The sequence below is a fragment of the Chrysochloris asiatica genome, unplaced genomic scaffold, assembly GCF_000296735.1.
Source record: "Chrysochloris asiatica unplaced genomic scaffold, ChrAsi1.0 scaffold00245, whole genome shotgun sequence".
Lineage (NCBI taxonomy): Eukaryota > Metazoa > Chordata > Mammalia > Afrosoricida > Chrysochloridae > Chrysochloris > Chrysochloris asiatica.
The window spans coordinates 2,458,989-2,475,405 of NW_006408763.1; the positions used below are offsets into that span (position 1 = coordinate 2,458,989).

Consider the following 16,417-nt stretch of genomic DNA (forward strand, 5'->3'; position numbering starts at 1 on the left):
TCTTTCTGGTATTCTCTGCTTTCAACCAAGATCCATTGGACATCAGCTATGATATCCCTCATTCCATGGCCTCTTCTGAATCCAGCTTGAACCTATGGAAGTTCTCTGTCAATGTATGCTTGCAGCCATTTCTGTATTACCTTTAGCAAAACTTCACTCATGGAATATCAAAGATATTGTCCAATGATTTCCTCATTCCTATGGGTCACCTCTCTTTGGAATGGGCACAAATATGGATCTCTTCCAATCAGTCAGCCAGATAGTTGTCTTCCAAATTTCTTGGCATAGATTTCCGCATTTCACTCATGAGTGAGTGCCTCCAGTGCCACCTCACTTTCCTGAAAGATTTCAATTTTTATTCCATTAATTCCTTGTTCTTTGTCAATTCCTCCAATGCACCTTGGAGTCTTCCTTCAGAGTATACATGTACCACCTAGTAAAATAGCTTAAGCACAATGACACAAATGATTTCCTTCAATACAATCACATCTTAAAAAATGTAGACACAACCTTTTGTCTTTTGTCAGCAAAATTGGGCAGTAATATTCTAATTAATTTAATGAAAATTTAGTGCTTTCAATGCATAACATTGGACAGAGCTCAATTTTCATCTTAAGTGTCCTGAGTGCAGTTCAGGTTCAATATTTGTTCATAAACTAGTCTGTTCCCATGTGCTAACAGTGAACGTCAGACAATCAAAAGGTGCTTAATCTGTATTGGACCAATTCTTTATAGCTACATCTTATCATGAACATTATTAACTGGCTTAAAATAGCTGAGCTAAAATCACATATTTCTTTGAAATGAAAACTTATCAGGGAGCAAATAAGTCTGATTCCCAGAATTTATCACTCAATAAAGCAGTGTCAAGAATAGATAAGAGTAATAAAGCAGGCCAGATTGCTTATTGAATTTCTACTTTTTATGGCTAATTATAAAAAGGCTTTGCTTAGTAAAGCAAATAGGAAGATCATATGTAAGCATATGAAAGGAGTTTGTAGCTGGAGCACTTTATGGAACCAGATGGCTTTCCAAAGGGAATTTGGGTGATTCAGGTTTTACTGGGAAGTTGTTTGAGCAAAACAGTAATTTTGGCAGAAATATAGTGAACATCCAGACATCTGAGAAAATGAGGGACTGAGTGGAGTTAACTTTGGTTTTGGGTTTTCTCAATTTGAGGGTGCAAATGCATCACTTGTTTTTTAACCATTCTCTTCCGAGGATGGACCAGGTGCCAACTCCCTGCTTCAAGCTCTCTGGTCCTGCTTGGGGTCCTTTTATGGCATTGAGCCCCTTTATAATATTTTCTTTGAGGACAAGGTTCTGGGGCTCTGTGATACTTTTGAAGAAACCACTGCTTTTGATTTCAAAATTATATGATCTCAATCTAGTATGAGTATTTTAATTCCTGTGTAAGGCTGCACAGGAATGAACGATGAGTGAGGCAGACCGCTGGGACCCTGGGTGTCACAAGACAATGAGCTTGGGGTTGCTTCCCTATTTATCACTGATATGGTTGAGAGCAAAAAGTTGCATAACTGAAAGGTAGTAACATTCAAAAGGAATTTTCAAACCCATCACCAGTATAGCTTTCCGCCTCTTAAAAAATTACCAATCCACCCAGATAAAACTGGAGGAAAACTTAGGATAAACTTGAGGACTCTCTGAACTACTGCTCTGGGGTACTCTTTAAACCTGGAATTCAAGCCATTCCCAGGGGACACCTTACAGCCAAATGACAGAGTGCCTCACAAAGTCAATAACCTCACACGTGAGTACTGGACTTCTGAATAAGTGTGTAAATGCAACCAAATCGTGAACATTTACCCTAGACCAACGATGAGACGGTAAGGGGTCGGGGTGGGGGAAAGGAAAGCTAGATTCATGGAAACAGGACACTCAGACTAGAAATAATGAGAACATCGACATATTGTGACAAATGTAACGACCAATGTCACTGTATCCAAAAACCCACTGCCCTTAGGTTGATTCTGTCTCACAGTGACACTATAGGACAGAGTAGACATGCTCCATAGGGTGTCCAAGGCTGTAAATCTACAGTAGCTGCTTGTTTCATCTTCCTTTCTACTGCTGCTGTGGATTCAGGGGCTGATCTTTTGGTTAGCAGTCCAACCTCTGCCTAACAATATGTATGTTGTTGTTTTGTTGTTAAGTGCCATAGAGTTGGTTCTGAATCATAGCAACAATATGTATGTTGTTGTTAAGTGCTGCTGAGTCTGTTTGAGTAATAGGGACCCTGTATAGGATTTCCCAGGAGCAGCTGGTGAGCTTGAGCCGCCGACCTTGAGGTTCAAACTATCCCTGCAGTCCAGTGCATTAACACCAGGACTCTGGCAATATGTATGTTGTTGTTGTTGTTAAGTGCCGTTGAGTCGGTTCCGACCCATGGCAACCCTGAACAGGGTTTCCGAGGTTGTAAATCTTTACGGGAGCAGAAAACCTCATCTTTCTCCCGTGGACCAGCTGGTAGTTTCAAACTGCTGACTTTGCGGTTCACAGGCCGATTCGTAACCACTACGATACCAGAGCTGAGAATCTAATTGGTTGTGTAAAATTTCACCAAAAACACAATAAAAACTTTAAAAAAAAAAAATTCCCTTAATGTTTAGCAAATTATTTTCCAAATTTTAATTTTATACTTCTACCCACAATATATAAGAGTTTCTATTTCACCATACATAAAGTGTTGTTGTTGTTGTTAAGTGCCACTGAGTAGACTCTGACCCATGGCGATCCTGTATAGGGTTTCTGAGAAGGAGCTGGTGAGTTTGAACCACCGACACTGAGGTTCAAACCGACCTTGTGGTCCAGTGTTTATTCTACATCACCACACCAGGGTGCCTATCTTAGATTATACTATACATTCTCATTTCTTTTTTTTTTTTTTAAGTTGTTATTTTGATAGACAAAATACACATGCCCTCAGAGCTGTTTTATTTATTTTAAAGCAATCCATTCTAGTGTGACTGGCTTGTCATGCCATCAAAGCTGAAGGAGAGTGTACTAGAATCTTCCTGACAGTGGGTTGTAATCACACACTTCCTCAAATGTTCTTTAACTTTCCCTAGGACTCTATTCTCCCTGAGAGTGATTGTGAGCACTGAGAAAGCAGGGAGGCACACTTGTTCCACTGTAGCAGGGGCCCAACAAACAGGGTTTCAGATGAATCGTTGAGTTCTACCAATGACTCTAAGGAGCTCTGGTAGCGTAGTGGTTACAAATCAGGCTGCTAACCTGAAGGTCAGCAGTTCTAAACTACCAGTGGCTCCGTGGAAGAAAGATGAGGCATTCTGCTTCCCGTAAAGATTTACAGCCTCGGAAACCCTGTGCAGGGTCACTATGAGTCGGAACCAACTCCACGGTACTTAACAACAACAACAACCAATGACTCTGAGGGAGTGGCGACCTGGCGACCTGCTCCTGTAAAGATAACAAGCTAGAGAACCTTCGTGACAGTTCTGCTGTGTCATGTGGGGTTCTTTCACTGACTTGAGGGAACCTAACAACAAAAACAATGACTGGCACATGATTGACAGACCAGAAAAAGGAAAGAGAGATGCTGAATGAAAAGGAAGAGAATGATGCAAGAAAATGGCGACCATAGATGTTCTGTCTGGAGTCGCTACCATTTCCCCAACCTTCCCTGTACCTCGGGGGGCTATACTGTTTGCGCTGCTTTAACGCAATGTTCACATTAAGAAACTTTTGAGAACAGTCTCATGTAGGAAAAACAAAGGGTTAAAAGAAGACTCTGGTAGTTGATAAGCCTGGGTTTGAATCCCAGCTCTGCAGGTTTTGGTGTGTGGCTGTAGGCAGTTTATCAGGCTTTGGGTCTCTCGTCTATAAAACAACGTTAACTATTGTGAAGATGAGAGAGAGGTTTTGTACAGCAGTATTGCCTGGCACACAATAGGTACTCAATAAATGGCTGTTTTCACTAATAGAACAATGGAAACAATAGAATCGCAGAGAACCAAAATAATGGAAAGCCTGTAACTATCTCCAAGTTCAAAACATCTAAATAAAATGATATATATAATCTAATACTTTCTAAAATTATTAAACTTAACATTGAAATCTTATGCTGTTGTTGTCGTCAAGTGCTGTCAAGTCATTTCTGACTCACAGTGAGCCTGTAGAGGGTTTCTGAGGAGTGAGTGGTGGGTGTGGATTGCCAACCTTGTGGTTAGCAGTCCAGTGTTTACTGTACAGTGCCACACCAGGAGTCCTGAAATCTTATCATTTAAATCATATTATAGTTTGAGCCTTATAAAATATTTAGCATTAAAACATGCACAGAAACTATTTAAGCTCTTAAATCTTTGGGGATTCAAATGAAAGCGGCATTTACTTTTCAATACAGTAAGAAGTTAAGGTCAGAAAGAAATGAGGAAACAGTGAAAGCAACAGCAGATAGAGAACAAAGACGTCACATCCTAATGGGCATCTACCCTATGGTTCTCAATCACAGCTGCCTGGAAGAATCAGTCATAGAGCTTTGGAGTCTTGTTTCTAACTTGGATTAAAAATTTCCAAAAACCAAAAACACGGATTCACATTCAGGATATCCGATGCAGGGGCTAGACACACATATTTTTTAAATTTTGTAATGTTCTGAGCCATAGTGTGTGTGTAGACCTATTCCCAGGTGTGGCAACAGAGGGGTCCTCTCCATGACATGTTGGGGCTCATGCCTAATATAGCAAAGCTGCAGGTGTGAATCAGGTCAGGGGAAGGAGGTGAAGATCCTCCGTAAGATCTGCAGAAGTCCTGACACTTGATAATTTGTATGTAGTTTATGACTCCAGTTTCTCAACACACCATTCCATCTTCTCTGCACAAGCAAGTTCTACCTATTACCAAACTGGGCAAGACTAGCTACACTCTTCCATACTACCACTCCCGCAGGAAAGAACTAATCACATCTTTGCTCTAGCAGGATTTTGTTGATGGTTATTTTAATCTTCAGGGAGACTAAGGGTAGGGAGGCTGTGATACATTTATGGGAGTTGTGACTGAGACTACAAGGAAGCACACAATCTAAGAAGGCATTCACTCTCAGGGTCAAGTCAGAACTTGCATACTTCGTACTGTGAGGAGCAGATAACCTGTCCTTATAATTTTACAGACTGAGAGTAACTGGGCTCCAGGAACCTCAGTAACAGCTGGATTCAATTTAGATGACGTGATGTGAAGTTTGAGGAGATGCTATAAGAGACGAAGCTCTCAGGGACTTGAGAGGACAGAGTGCATTTTGCACGTGTGAATCACTGGGGGCCACAGCATGGACTGTGGTGGACAGATGAGATGACTCGCTCCCATGATTCTCCTGGTTTTCATAACTTGAGTATGGCATGGCCAGTGACTTGTTTCTAATGACTAAATTATGGTAAAGGTGATAGGATGTACATGATTACATGTATGTGATTGCATTATTATGTAAGATTGTAGTGTCCATTTCTCTCTCCCTTGCTAGCTTTGAGGATGCAAGTGCCTTGTTGGGGACCCCACGTGGCAAGAAACTGTGGGCAGCCCCAAGGAACTAAGGGTGGTTCTGACTGACAGCAAGCCCTTAGTTCTAACTGTAAAGAATCAGATTTTGCCAACAACATGCGTGAGCCTAGATGAGGATTCTTCATTAAACATCCGATGAAATCACTGCCCTGATCAACATGTTAATCACTGCCTTGTAAAACTAAGCAGAGGATTCAGCATAGTCTAATTAAGATTTCTGACTCACAGAACATGTGAGGAATTAGCTGTGTGTTGTTTTCTGCTGCTATATGTGTTGCAATCTATGGTGCAGTGGGTTTTTTCTAATGTGGCCTTTCTGGCCCCCAACTTGTAAATCTTCCAAAATAGTTGGTTGGGTAGTAATCTTGCAAGGAATTGGATGATTTACTATCTGCATAAGTGGCTTGCAGATACTGATTATTATCGGCATAAGAGTCTTGCAAATCTATCTACTAGGATTGGTCAGTTTATGATTCATTCACCTAAAGGACTGATTGGTTTATGCAGCCATGCCTTGAAACTGACAAGGGGCTTTCCTGTATAAGTGGCCAATGCCACAGAGGGTTTTTTTTTTCCCCTTTTCTTGGATCTCATGATGAATAAGAGCCTGAAAGGGAACACATCCTTTGGATTCAGGGTCCCTGTGTTGAGAACCACCTAGATCCAAGTTTAAAGTAATACTAAGCTGATAATCCTGAAAACCAAGATAAATGGTAGTAAGCAGAGCAGAGCCGAGCAGAGAGAAACAGCAGCAGTGATGTGAGTGGTGGGCACAACAGACCAGTAAGTAGATGGTGAGTGAGTCAGCCTATAGAGAAGACAGTAGTAATGGGCAGGTTCTGTCCACAGGGTGGAATGGGGCACTTTTAGGCACAAGTCACCAACAGAGCTGGGAGACCTTAAAGAGCAAGTAGTTACAGTCCGGCTTGTGCAAGTAGCAGCCCAAGCAAACCAAGTGGTAGCTTGGGGGACTGAGCTGGCCTGCCTTTAGTGGCAACAGACACCCCTGTGATGCTGAGAACTGTAACTCTAGGACCAAGAGGGGGTGAGTCCTAAGAGCCAAGAAGCTGACTGCAGAGGCTCGGGTATACACACACTACAGGGGTTGTGATTAGACCAGTTTTACCTTGAGAGCTGTTGTAATGCCAATCTAACCCTGGCACTAGCTCAGGGTTTTCCCAAAGTTAGGGGTTGAGAGCTAGTCCAGTAAGCACAGGGGGCCACACCCAGCCAAGAAAAAACAGGAAGAGAGAGAGGACAAATGCAGCCAGGCGGCATGTGACATACCAGCTGAGAGAGACAGTCACCAGCTGACACCTGATCCATGGTGTGCCTGCCCAGTGAGTGATACATACATGGACATGGGAAATTTGGGAAGGCGAGTAGATCCCCTTGTAAACAGAAGTAAGTTCCTCTCCTGTGATGCTAAGTGAGGTATTTATAGGGTGGAAGGGAGTGCTGTAAGTTTCATGTTTGTATCAGCACTAGACTGCGAACAAGGTCTGCAGTTAAAACCCACCAGCTGCTCCTCAGAAATCCTATACAGGGTCACTAGAGCCAGAACCACCTGGACAGCACTTAATAATAACAACAACATCTATAAGTGGACTATTCTTTTGTTTACCGTTGGCCTTTATAAATAATAATAATGGCTTTTAATTGTCAACGAAGTGTGTCTTTTGTGTACGACCCCGTCAGATCAGACGGTAGAATTCTCATCCTAGCATTACTTGCAATCTGACTGCTGCTTGTAATCTGGAGAAGTTCCCAATATGTTGTGCAGCAATATAGCAAATGCTGAATGCAGGTGACTCCTTGAATTCACCCTAGTCCCAGCTCCGTAGTGAACTTTGGTTTAGGTACAAACACAATACCTGAACTAGCAGAGTCATTGGGCCACTCTTATCAATTTCTAGGACCTCTCCATTTTTGGTCCCCACCAGGATATGTCCATGTCCCAGAGTGATGGCACGAATTGAAGGGTTATCTTCCAAAAGCAAGCCTAAAGACAGGAAATGGTATTTAATATAATGTAAAATAAAGACCAGATTTCTTGGTATATATTTGTTTTTTGTTTTTAAATCATTCCAAAGTACTAGATATTAGGCAATCATCTGTGTCATTTCTAGTAGAAACCAGGACCTCTGAATGTAGAAGGAAGAAAGAGAATTGATTTGGAAATGGAAGTACTAGCTTCTCCACCACTATGAACAGAAAGCTGTCTATTGGATATTCCAGAATGGCACCTTTTGAGCTAGTTGACAATGCTGCTCTTTTAATGGCATAAGTCTTCAAGCATCTTTCAAACATATCATCCCAGAGCTCCACAATTCCATCCTTTCCACCTGTTACAAAACCCTGTGGAGGCACAAATGGGAAGTATTATATACACATCACAAGGACCCACTTGATCCCAACCTGATTTTCCCCTTGGGTGACACAGATATTTGTGTGCTTTCTATCTAAATATACGAGACTGAGAAAGATGGTGATAAGTATCCCTGCCCTACTTCTCTAGCAGGACTCTGTGCATTCTCATTGTGTAGCCATTGCATTTGCTTCAGACTCTTGGTTGGCTCTTGGCACACTGGATCTTGGATGGCTGTTTATGTGTCCAACCCCCCAACTGGGATATGAGTTCCTATGGGACAAGTCAGCCTCACTTGTCTCTGAAGACCAAAGCCTAGCAGAGTCTTTGTTATCTCATATATTCCCTACCAGATAGATCTGAACTCATGTCACAATTAAAAATGACTTTTAAACAGTTATAATTAACTCCCAGGAGAAAACATCATTTATTTTTAAACAGTAACTTTGGTATTTCATCATATGAAATATAACCTATTTCATATAATGAAACTATACAAAAGCCATCCATGTCCACAACAATTAAAATTTAGATTAATTTCTACAAAACCTGGAAAGTAAAAAGTTTAATATACTGGCTATTTTTGTACTGAACAATGATCTTTATTCTTATTCTATGCTAATGATTTCTTGGCTTTATTAAGTCCATTTTGGCAGCTTATCATATATACCAACTGTTCTTATTCAGAAAACGATTTTCAAGAAAAATACTGAGCAATTCATTCTATTTTCAGAGAAACTTTTGATTCAATGAAGTCCATAAGGAAATAATATTTTGAAGTTTATTATATTAATTATCCTTATTCTTATTATAGAATTTGTGCCCATAGAGATTCAATCTCAAAATTAACTTTAACTGCAGTATATTATATTGTTATATCCTTATCTTTTCCTATGCTTTTGCAGTTGATTTTACCCAGCAATAAAATGGAGTTTAAACAGGCTTATGGGAACTTTCCATCTGGCTTTAGTCTTCTTTAACAGCTGCAATTTACCTCCCCAGTCCTCAACACCCCAAAAAACATTTGTCATAGAAAACAGTTTAACCCAAAAGCAGCCATTATAGTTGTACATCTAAGAAGAAGCTAATTTTGTGGTGGGGTCAAAGCATTATCAGGGAGAGGCAAGCAAAAAGTAATGTTTGGCAAAATTAGGTGTGTTCAATGACCCAGACTGGAGGTCAAAGAGCACAAATGTAGGACCAGCAGACTATAGAGAATGAAATGTTGGTATCCACTGACAGACTGATTGAAGAAAGTGTTTTAATAACACTGAAGGTGAGTGCACTTTTGTAAAGAAACCCTGAAAGGCAGGTAAGTATATGGATGGTGGTGATGGTTATGTGTCGTGGAGTCGGTTCTGACTCATAGTGACCCTGTACAGGGTTTCCGAGGCTGTAAATCTTTATGGGAGCAGAAAGCCTCATCTTTCTCCTGCAGAACAGCTGGTAGTTTCGAACTGCTGACCTTGCGGTTCGCAGCCTGATTCATAATCACTATGCTACCAGAGCTCTGGATAGACTGAGACAAATATGAGCTAGATTGAAATATCAGCTGGCGGACAGACTTTAGGGATCTAGCATGCTTGCTAAAGTAATTCATTTACACAGGAGCATACTGGTTAGGAGTAGAGACTTTGGTCCAACTGATGTGTGGGGCAATAATCTAACAACTTAGTACTTGTGCCACTGAAGAGGAAACCAATGTCAAACTATTTCCCAGGACTCTTATGCTACTGTGTGTCTATGTTTATCTACATGCTTCTTACAAGGTTCTTAGGAGTGAGATCAGGAAGAGCAAATGTGAAAAAGTAGAGAGATGGGATACATAGAGAAACAACTACAAATGAAAGAGGAAATGTATGAATATCTGTGCTCCTTTCTTCTCCTAATTAGAAGTTCATGACTACTACTTCCTCATCTAACTAGTACCTTTTCTAGATGCAGGCATTCTCTTGGTGTGCCTTGCTAATGACCTTGTAATTTATTTAAAAAAAGAAGATGCAAGCAAGCAAGAAAGAAAAACAGTTAAGGGAAATTAATTCTGAAAAATATGCCATACCTTATCTAATGCATACATAGCAAACACAGGTCCATCGTGAGCTTTCACTGTCTTCAGCAGTAGAATATCTTTCCAAATAAAAATATCTCCAGTAGCTGCGCCTGAGAACACTAGATCTTCCATCCGCCCATAAGAAACACACATCATTGTTTCCAATTTTCCAGCACTTCCAAAAATTCCTCTTTTAGAGGTGAAGCCCCCACCTAAAGTGGACCAAGGGTTATTTACAACTTTTTAAAGTACTGACATCTTCTAGGAGTATGCAGAATGACTTTCTTCAGTAAAAATCCAGTGTGTGTACACTACGTGTATTCATGAAGATATATAAAGAAAACAAACAAAAATATCATAAGAGTATCTCATTCATTCATTTAGTGTTTATTAAATCCCTACTTTGTGTCAGGCACAGTGCTGAATGCTGGATACAAAGAGGAAAAGAATGAGTTCCTAGTTCCTGCTTCAAGGAATGTAGGGTCTGGTTGTGAATAGGACTGGATATACATCACAGGCCAGTGAGCCTCCTGTCTGAAGGAGGCTCCTTGCAGGTTCTGTGCATGCCTGAGAAAACAGAGACTCAGTGCCTGGGGAGCTAGGAAATGTTTTACATATTCTAACTAAAGGCACAAAGCAGAAGAGAACCACAACTGAGTTACCTGGACATGTCATACTTAAGACTCAATCGGGAATATATCAGAAATGCTCTCTAAAATGTCCAGGGGAGGTTGAATGAAACAAAGGGGTTAATTATCTATAGCTTTTCAAAACTGAATAAAGCATTCTTTTTGTGTTTTAGTATCAAGGCTGTTAACTTATCATATCATCATTTAATGACATGTAAATAAGATGTTTGCCTTATACAAAATAAGTAAAACAGAATTGACTTTAAATGTACATATGTTGTACATGTTATGCCTCACTTAAAAAACAACTTTTTATTGTGAATTGGGCGAAGGTTTACATAACAGATCTGTTTCCCATTCAATAATTCATATTTTGTTTCATGTCATTGATTGCAATCTCCACACTATAACATCACTTGTCTCTCCCCCAACCCCCACCCACCCATATTTCTTGTTTCCATTCCTCATTATTTCCTAACCCTTCTGAACTTTATCCCTGGGAAAATGCTGCCCTTCTGACCTCTAATAGTTGATTATTCTAAAGTGTACTTACCTCCCTAGTGTTACTGTTTCCCATATAGACCTGTCTATTGTTTGTCGGCCTCATTTTTTACCACAATAATTTGTGGATAAGAAAAGTGAATTATTGGGTAGGAGAAGGTAGTATGCTGGGCTAAACCATCACATGTGTCTCGTTGATGCTCATATTCCCCTGTGGTCACTGACGGTCATTGAGAAGATCAGATTCACTCAAGGTAGTAGGCTACACACTATCCACAGGCTGGCCCTCCAGAGAGGATGGAGCCATTATCCTTTCTTTACAAACAGAAAGCATTGGGATGGTAGCTTATTCATGTTTTGTCCAACATAAGTTGAGTTCTATACCAAAAATTTAGGAACAGTTGCAATGATAGACTTTGTTTCTTAATAAAAAGAATAGAGAGGCTTCCATGCTTTCTCTCCCAACTTTCTTATAATGTTATAACCCACAAGTATGAGGAAGCTTCAAAAAGTTTATGGAAAAATAAAATGAAAAGGTAATGGAATTTTTCCACAAACTTTTGAAGCCTCCTCGTATTTACTGACTGCCTACTGTGTGCAATGAGTCCAGATTTAACTCATGTGATTAAATTCAGTAGCAAGTTAATACAGGAATCCTCAAAATATTGAAAATCTTGTCCACCGAACTGAATTGTTTATTTTATGCTCAGCAGTTCAATATAATTACTGCTTCAGAACAGACAACTAAATATAACAACAAATATTTTTACCAAAGAACATTTCCTGAAGCTTTCTAGATACAGATGAATATGGTTAGCACCATAGGGAACATCCCAAATTTCACAGCATAGACCTTAAGAAGTACAAAGTGAATTTGGGAGAGAAGATCTTTGAGACACATTATTGACTTGGGTTGTAGAGACAGCTAGTAGTGATGGTGACGGATTTCTTCACCTGGGATAAAGTTCTCTGACCAAATAAGTGATAAGCCCAAACAACAGTACCTGCTTGTTGCCAGAATTTTATGTGCTTCATCCCAACTGTGACCAGTTTGTCAACATGATGTGGGTTACACTTTATCACGAATATCTTATCTTTATGTCCTCTGTAAGAAACAAATAGGGGAGGAGGGTACAGCCTAGTTTGCATGGAAGCACTGATGAAGAGTTTTTAAAAAACATGCATTTGGTTTAACTTTCATAAAGTACCTCTAACAGAACAACCTTATTTATAAGGTGTTTAAAACGTACGCGTGCGTAAGAGTCTACATTAAAATAACAAGCCTTGTTTTTTCTTTGCATTTTTTGAGTTTGATTCACTTTTTCTTACCTTCATATTGTTACCAAAGTCTAGTTAATTATGATGTAAACAAATTAATAAAATATTTAAAGTGGACCAGAAGACAAACTTAAGACAAACTTAGTTCTACCACCCTAGGAATATGAGGCATTCTGAAGGGGAGTAAGTCTTGTGCAGGAAGAGGGAGAGCACACTGCAATAATATGAATGCAAAGTGCCAAATGTCACATTCTGGCTGTGGAAGAGATCCTTCAGGTTACACAGAAATCAGCTAGGAATGTACCCACTAAAAGTGTACTAGGCTATGGACATATTCTACATATTCAAGGCACTCCAGGATCCTCTGCATTCAGCAATTATAAGTTATAACCCAAAGGGTGGAAGGTAAAATATCACAGTGAGGACTGACTGTAAACCTGGAGAGATAGACCTGGCATTCCACAAAGCCAGGGATAAACCGCTTCAGAGTATAGACTTGCCACATTAGAATCTATATATTTATTGGTCTTAGTGGACTAAATAAATATATGATGATCTTGTCTCGTATATTAGGGCAGGATTTTCATTATGTTAAAAAAAAAAACAAGAGGCAATTAACAAAAAATAACCCCATCGACTAATAGCTATATTATCTTCCTTACAACTATAGATACAAAATTCTTCAATATAGTGTTCTTGTTCTTGTCATGTGCTGTGGAGTTGGTTCCGACTCATAGCATCCCTGTACAGGGTTTCCGAGGCTGTAAATCTTTATGGGAGCAGAAAGCCTCATCTTTTTAGGAAATAGAATTTAGTAACACATTTTCAAATGATACATTATGATCAAAGTCAAGAGTGATTCACTATTAACCCACCACCCACTGCTTTAGCGTGGATTCTGACTCATAGTGAAGCTGTAGGACAACACAGAACTTTCCTATAAGGATTCCAGGAGTCCTGGTGTGGCGCTGTGGGTTAATGCACTGGACTGCAAGGTTGGTTTGAACTGCAAGGCTGGTGGTTCAAGCTTACCAGTTGCTCCTCAGAAACCCTATACAGGGTTGCAATGAGTCGGAACCAACTTGACAGCACTTAACAACAGCAACAAAATAGGGATGCCAAACCTGTAAATCTCTAGAAAGCAGACTACCTCATCTTTCTATTGCACAGTGGCTGGTGGGTTCAAACCATAGATTTTTTGGTCATTAATGATTTTTAAAAGAACACTCAGTTGTTGCTCAATAAAGTCAGGATTAATGGATGCTTCAGCTTTGTCCCTTAGATGTTCACATTTCCCTCCACTGCCTGTCATTTGGAAACCAGGATTCATTCAGAACCATACACAGCCTGGTGCTCTAGACATGTTCAAGTGCTATTATTCTTTCATTAAAAACAGAAAGTCCCAGACTTGGTGTTTGCTTTTATTTGTGTATGGCTTACGTGTGTGTGTGTTTGCGTGGACCCACCCAAAAGTCAACTTCTTATGTAACAGCAATCCCAATACAGTCAGGAACAAGACTATTCCACTGTTATTTAACATTACAGTGAGCCATGGCAATAAGACAATATAAGAAATATTACCGGCATAAGAGCTGAAATGGAAGGGGTAAAATTATTTATAATCACATATAATTGTATGTCTAGAAAATGCAAAGGAAAACAATGTAGAAACTACCACAAATAAAATAATTTAGTAAAGTAGCAGTGATGGTGATGTGCCATTGGGTCGGTTCCAACTCATAGTGACCTTGTATAGGGTTCCTGAGGCTGTAAATCTTTATGGGAGCAGCCAGCCTCATCTTTCTCCTATGGAATGGCTGGTAGTTTTTAACTGCTGACCCCGAGGTTGGCAGCCTGACTTGTAATCAATACTCTACTTGTTGTTGTTATGTTGCTAAAGTGACGTCAAGCTGACTCCAACCCATAGTAACCCTGTATAGGGTTTCCAAGGAGCAGCTGGTGAGCTTGAACTGCTGACCTGGAAGTTCAAATGGCTTTGCAGTCTAGCGCATTAACTCACAGCACCACACCAGGACTCCAATACTTTACTTGTTGTTGTTAAGTGCCATCGAGTCAATTCTGACCCATAGCAACCCTGTATAGGGTTTCCAAGGAGCAGCTGGTGAGCTTGAACCACCAACCTTGCAGTTCAAACGACTTTGCAGTCAGACACATTACCCCACAGCGCCTTAGTAAAGTAATGGTATATAAAGTTTACACAAAGGATCAATAACTTTCCTATATAAATTAGGCAGCATGGCGACTCTGTAGAATAAGCACTGGGCTGTGAACCACAAGGTCACTGGTTAGAGCCCATCAGCTGCTCCGGGGGAGAAGGATGAGGCTTTCTGCTCCCTTAAATATTTGCAGCTTTGGAAACCCTACCCATGGTCACTATGAGTCAGAACTGACTCAGTGTCACTTAGCAATATACAAAGCAAGCAGCCAGAAGATAAGATGGAAGAGAGGCCTCTATAAGTAAAAACCACAAATATCAAGGTAAGAACAATACAAGAAATGTGAGAAGAAGTATATATGAGGCAAACAAACAAACATATCTGTAATACAGAAAAGCAAAGTTAAATACAAAGACGTAGATTACCAGGCCTTCCAAGGTGTTTCTGGTGGACTCAAACCACAGACTTATCAGTGATCATCAGTGCTTAACCCTTTGTACCACCCAAGGACTACCTCACAACCACTACTATGGCTGTAATAAAAAATACCGGCACTAATAATTGTTGATGAGCATGTGTAAGCATGTGTAAAAATTAGAAACTTCACACATTGGTGATGGGAATACAAAATGGTGCCGCTGCTGTGGAAAATAGTTTGGCAGTTCCCTGAATGTTAAACATAGGCTTACCATATAATCCAGTGATTTAACTCCTAGGCTTATACCCAAGAAAAATGAAAACAAGTATCCACAGAAAAATATAATGTCAGTATACAAATGTTAACAGCAGCATTACTCATAATAACCAAAAAGTAGAAGTTCCCAAATGCCCATCAATTGATGAATAGATTTAAAAACTGGATATTCAGTTTTTCATATCTAAAAATATGGGATATTTTTATATTAAGTGCTATTACATGTAACAGCATAGATGAACTCTTAAAATGTATGCTAAGTGAACAGAGTCAATCACAAAGGACCTCCTATTGTATGAGTCCATTTATATGAAGTGTTTGCAATAGGGGCATTTATGGATTTAGAAAGAGTCCTGGTGTGGCACTGTGGGTCAATGTGCTGGACTGCAAAGTAGGTTTGAACCACAAGGTTGGCAGTACAAGCTCACTAGCTGCTCCTCAGTAATCCTATACAGGGTTGCTATGGGTTGGAACTAACTTGATAGCACTTAACAACAACAATAGAGATGCAAAGCAGGTTAGTGGTTGTCTCTTTGGGAGCCTTAGGAAAGCTGGTAGAGGGAGTGGGGAGGGACTGTTAATGGGTAGGGTATTTCTCTTCAGGGTAGTGAAACGTTCTGGAATTAGAGAGTGGTGATGGCCACATAATACTGCAGATATCTAAAAACCACTGAGCTGTAAATTGTACATGTTTAATGGGTGGATTGCATGGAATGTAAATTGTTTATCAACACAGCTGTTAAAAAAACAAAAAACAGGCTTACAAGCTTTCAAGAGGGAACCTAGATTCAGAGGGCATGGAGGAAGGTAGAATCTCCACTGAGTAGTATCCAATCTGTGTAGGTGGGGCTGATAAAATGAAATGCGGATGGGTCTCTTGTGATACAATAGTGAATAATTGTTATCAGGACTGCTTGTGAGGGCTGGAAATGTAAAGGTAGATATTTTGTAGCAAAGGGAGTGATTAACTTTTCAGCCTAGGAGCAGAGGTCCCTGAGACCATCAAAGGAGAAGAGTGGAGAGCGGGACCCTACCCAGAGAAGCAGTGATGCCTGAGATGGAGGCAGAGACCATGATGTGGAGAGATGGAGCTGTTGGGGACTTTAGACACATAGAGGGAGAGGGGCTGTGTGCTGATGGACCAGGGGGCAGGCTTGCAGGGTATACCCTTTGGTTGGTTGATGA

General features: G+C 40.2%; 1 protein-coding gene across 1 annotated transcript in view; it reads right to left on the reverse strand.

Moving 5' to 3' along the window:
• The window catches only part of EML6 (echinoderm microtubule associated protein like 6), a 443,186-nt gene that overhangs the window by 117,605 nt on the left and 309,164 nt on the right, over nucleotides 1-16,417 (reverse strand). The window contains exons 17-20 of the mRNA XM_006873534.1: nucleotides 12,088-12,188; nucleotides 9,963-10,165; nucleotides 7,782-7,893; nucleotides 7,410-7,537 (exon numbers count right to left, since the gene is read on the reverse strand). Coding sequence (XP_006873596.1) covers nucleotides 7,410-7,537; nucleotides 7,782-7,893; nucleotides 9,963-10,165; nucleotides 12,088-12,188 — 544 coding nt within the window. The remainder of the gene's footprint in view (nucleotides 1-7,409; nucleotides 7,538-7,781; nucleotides 7,894-9,962; nucleotides 10,166-12,087; nucleotides 12,189-16,417) is intronic.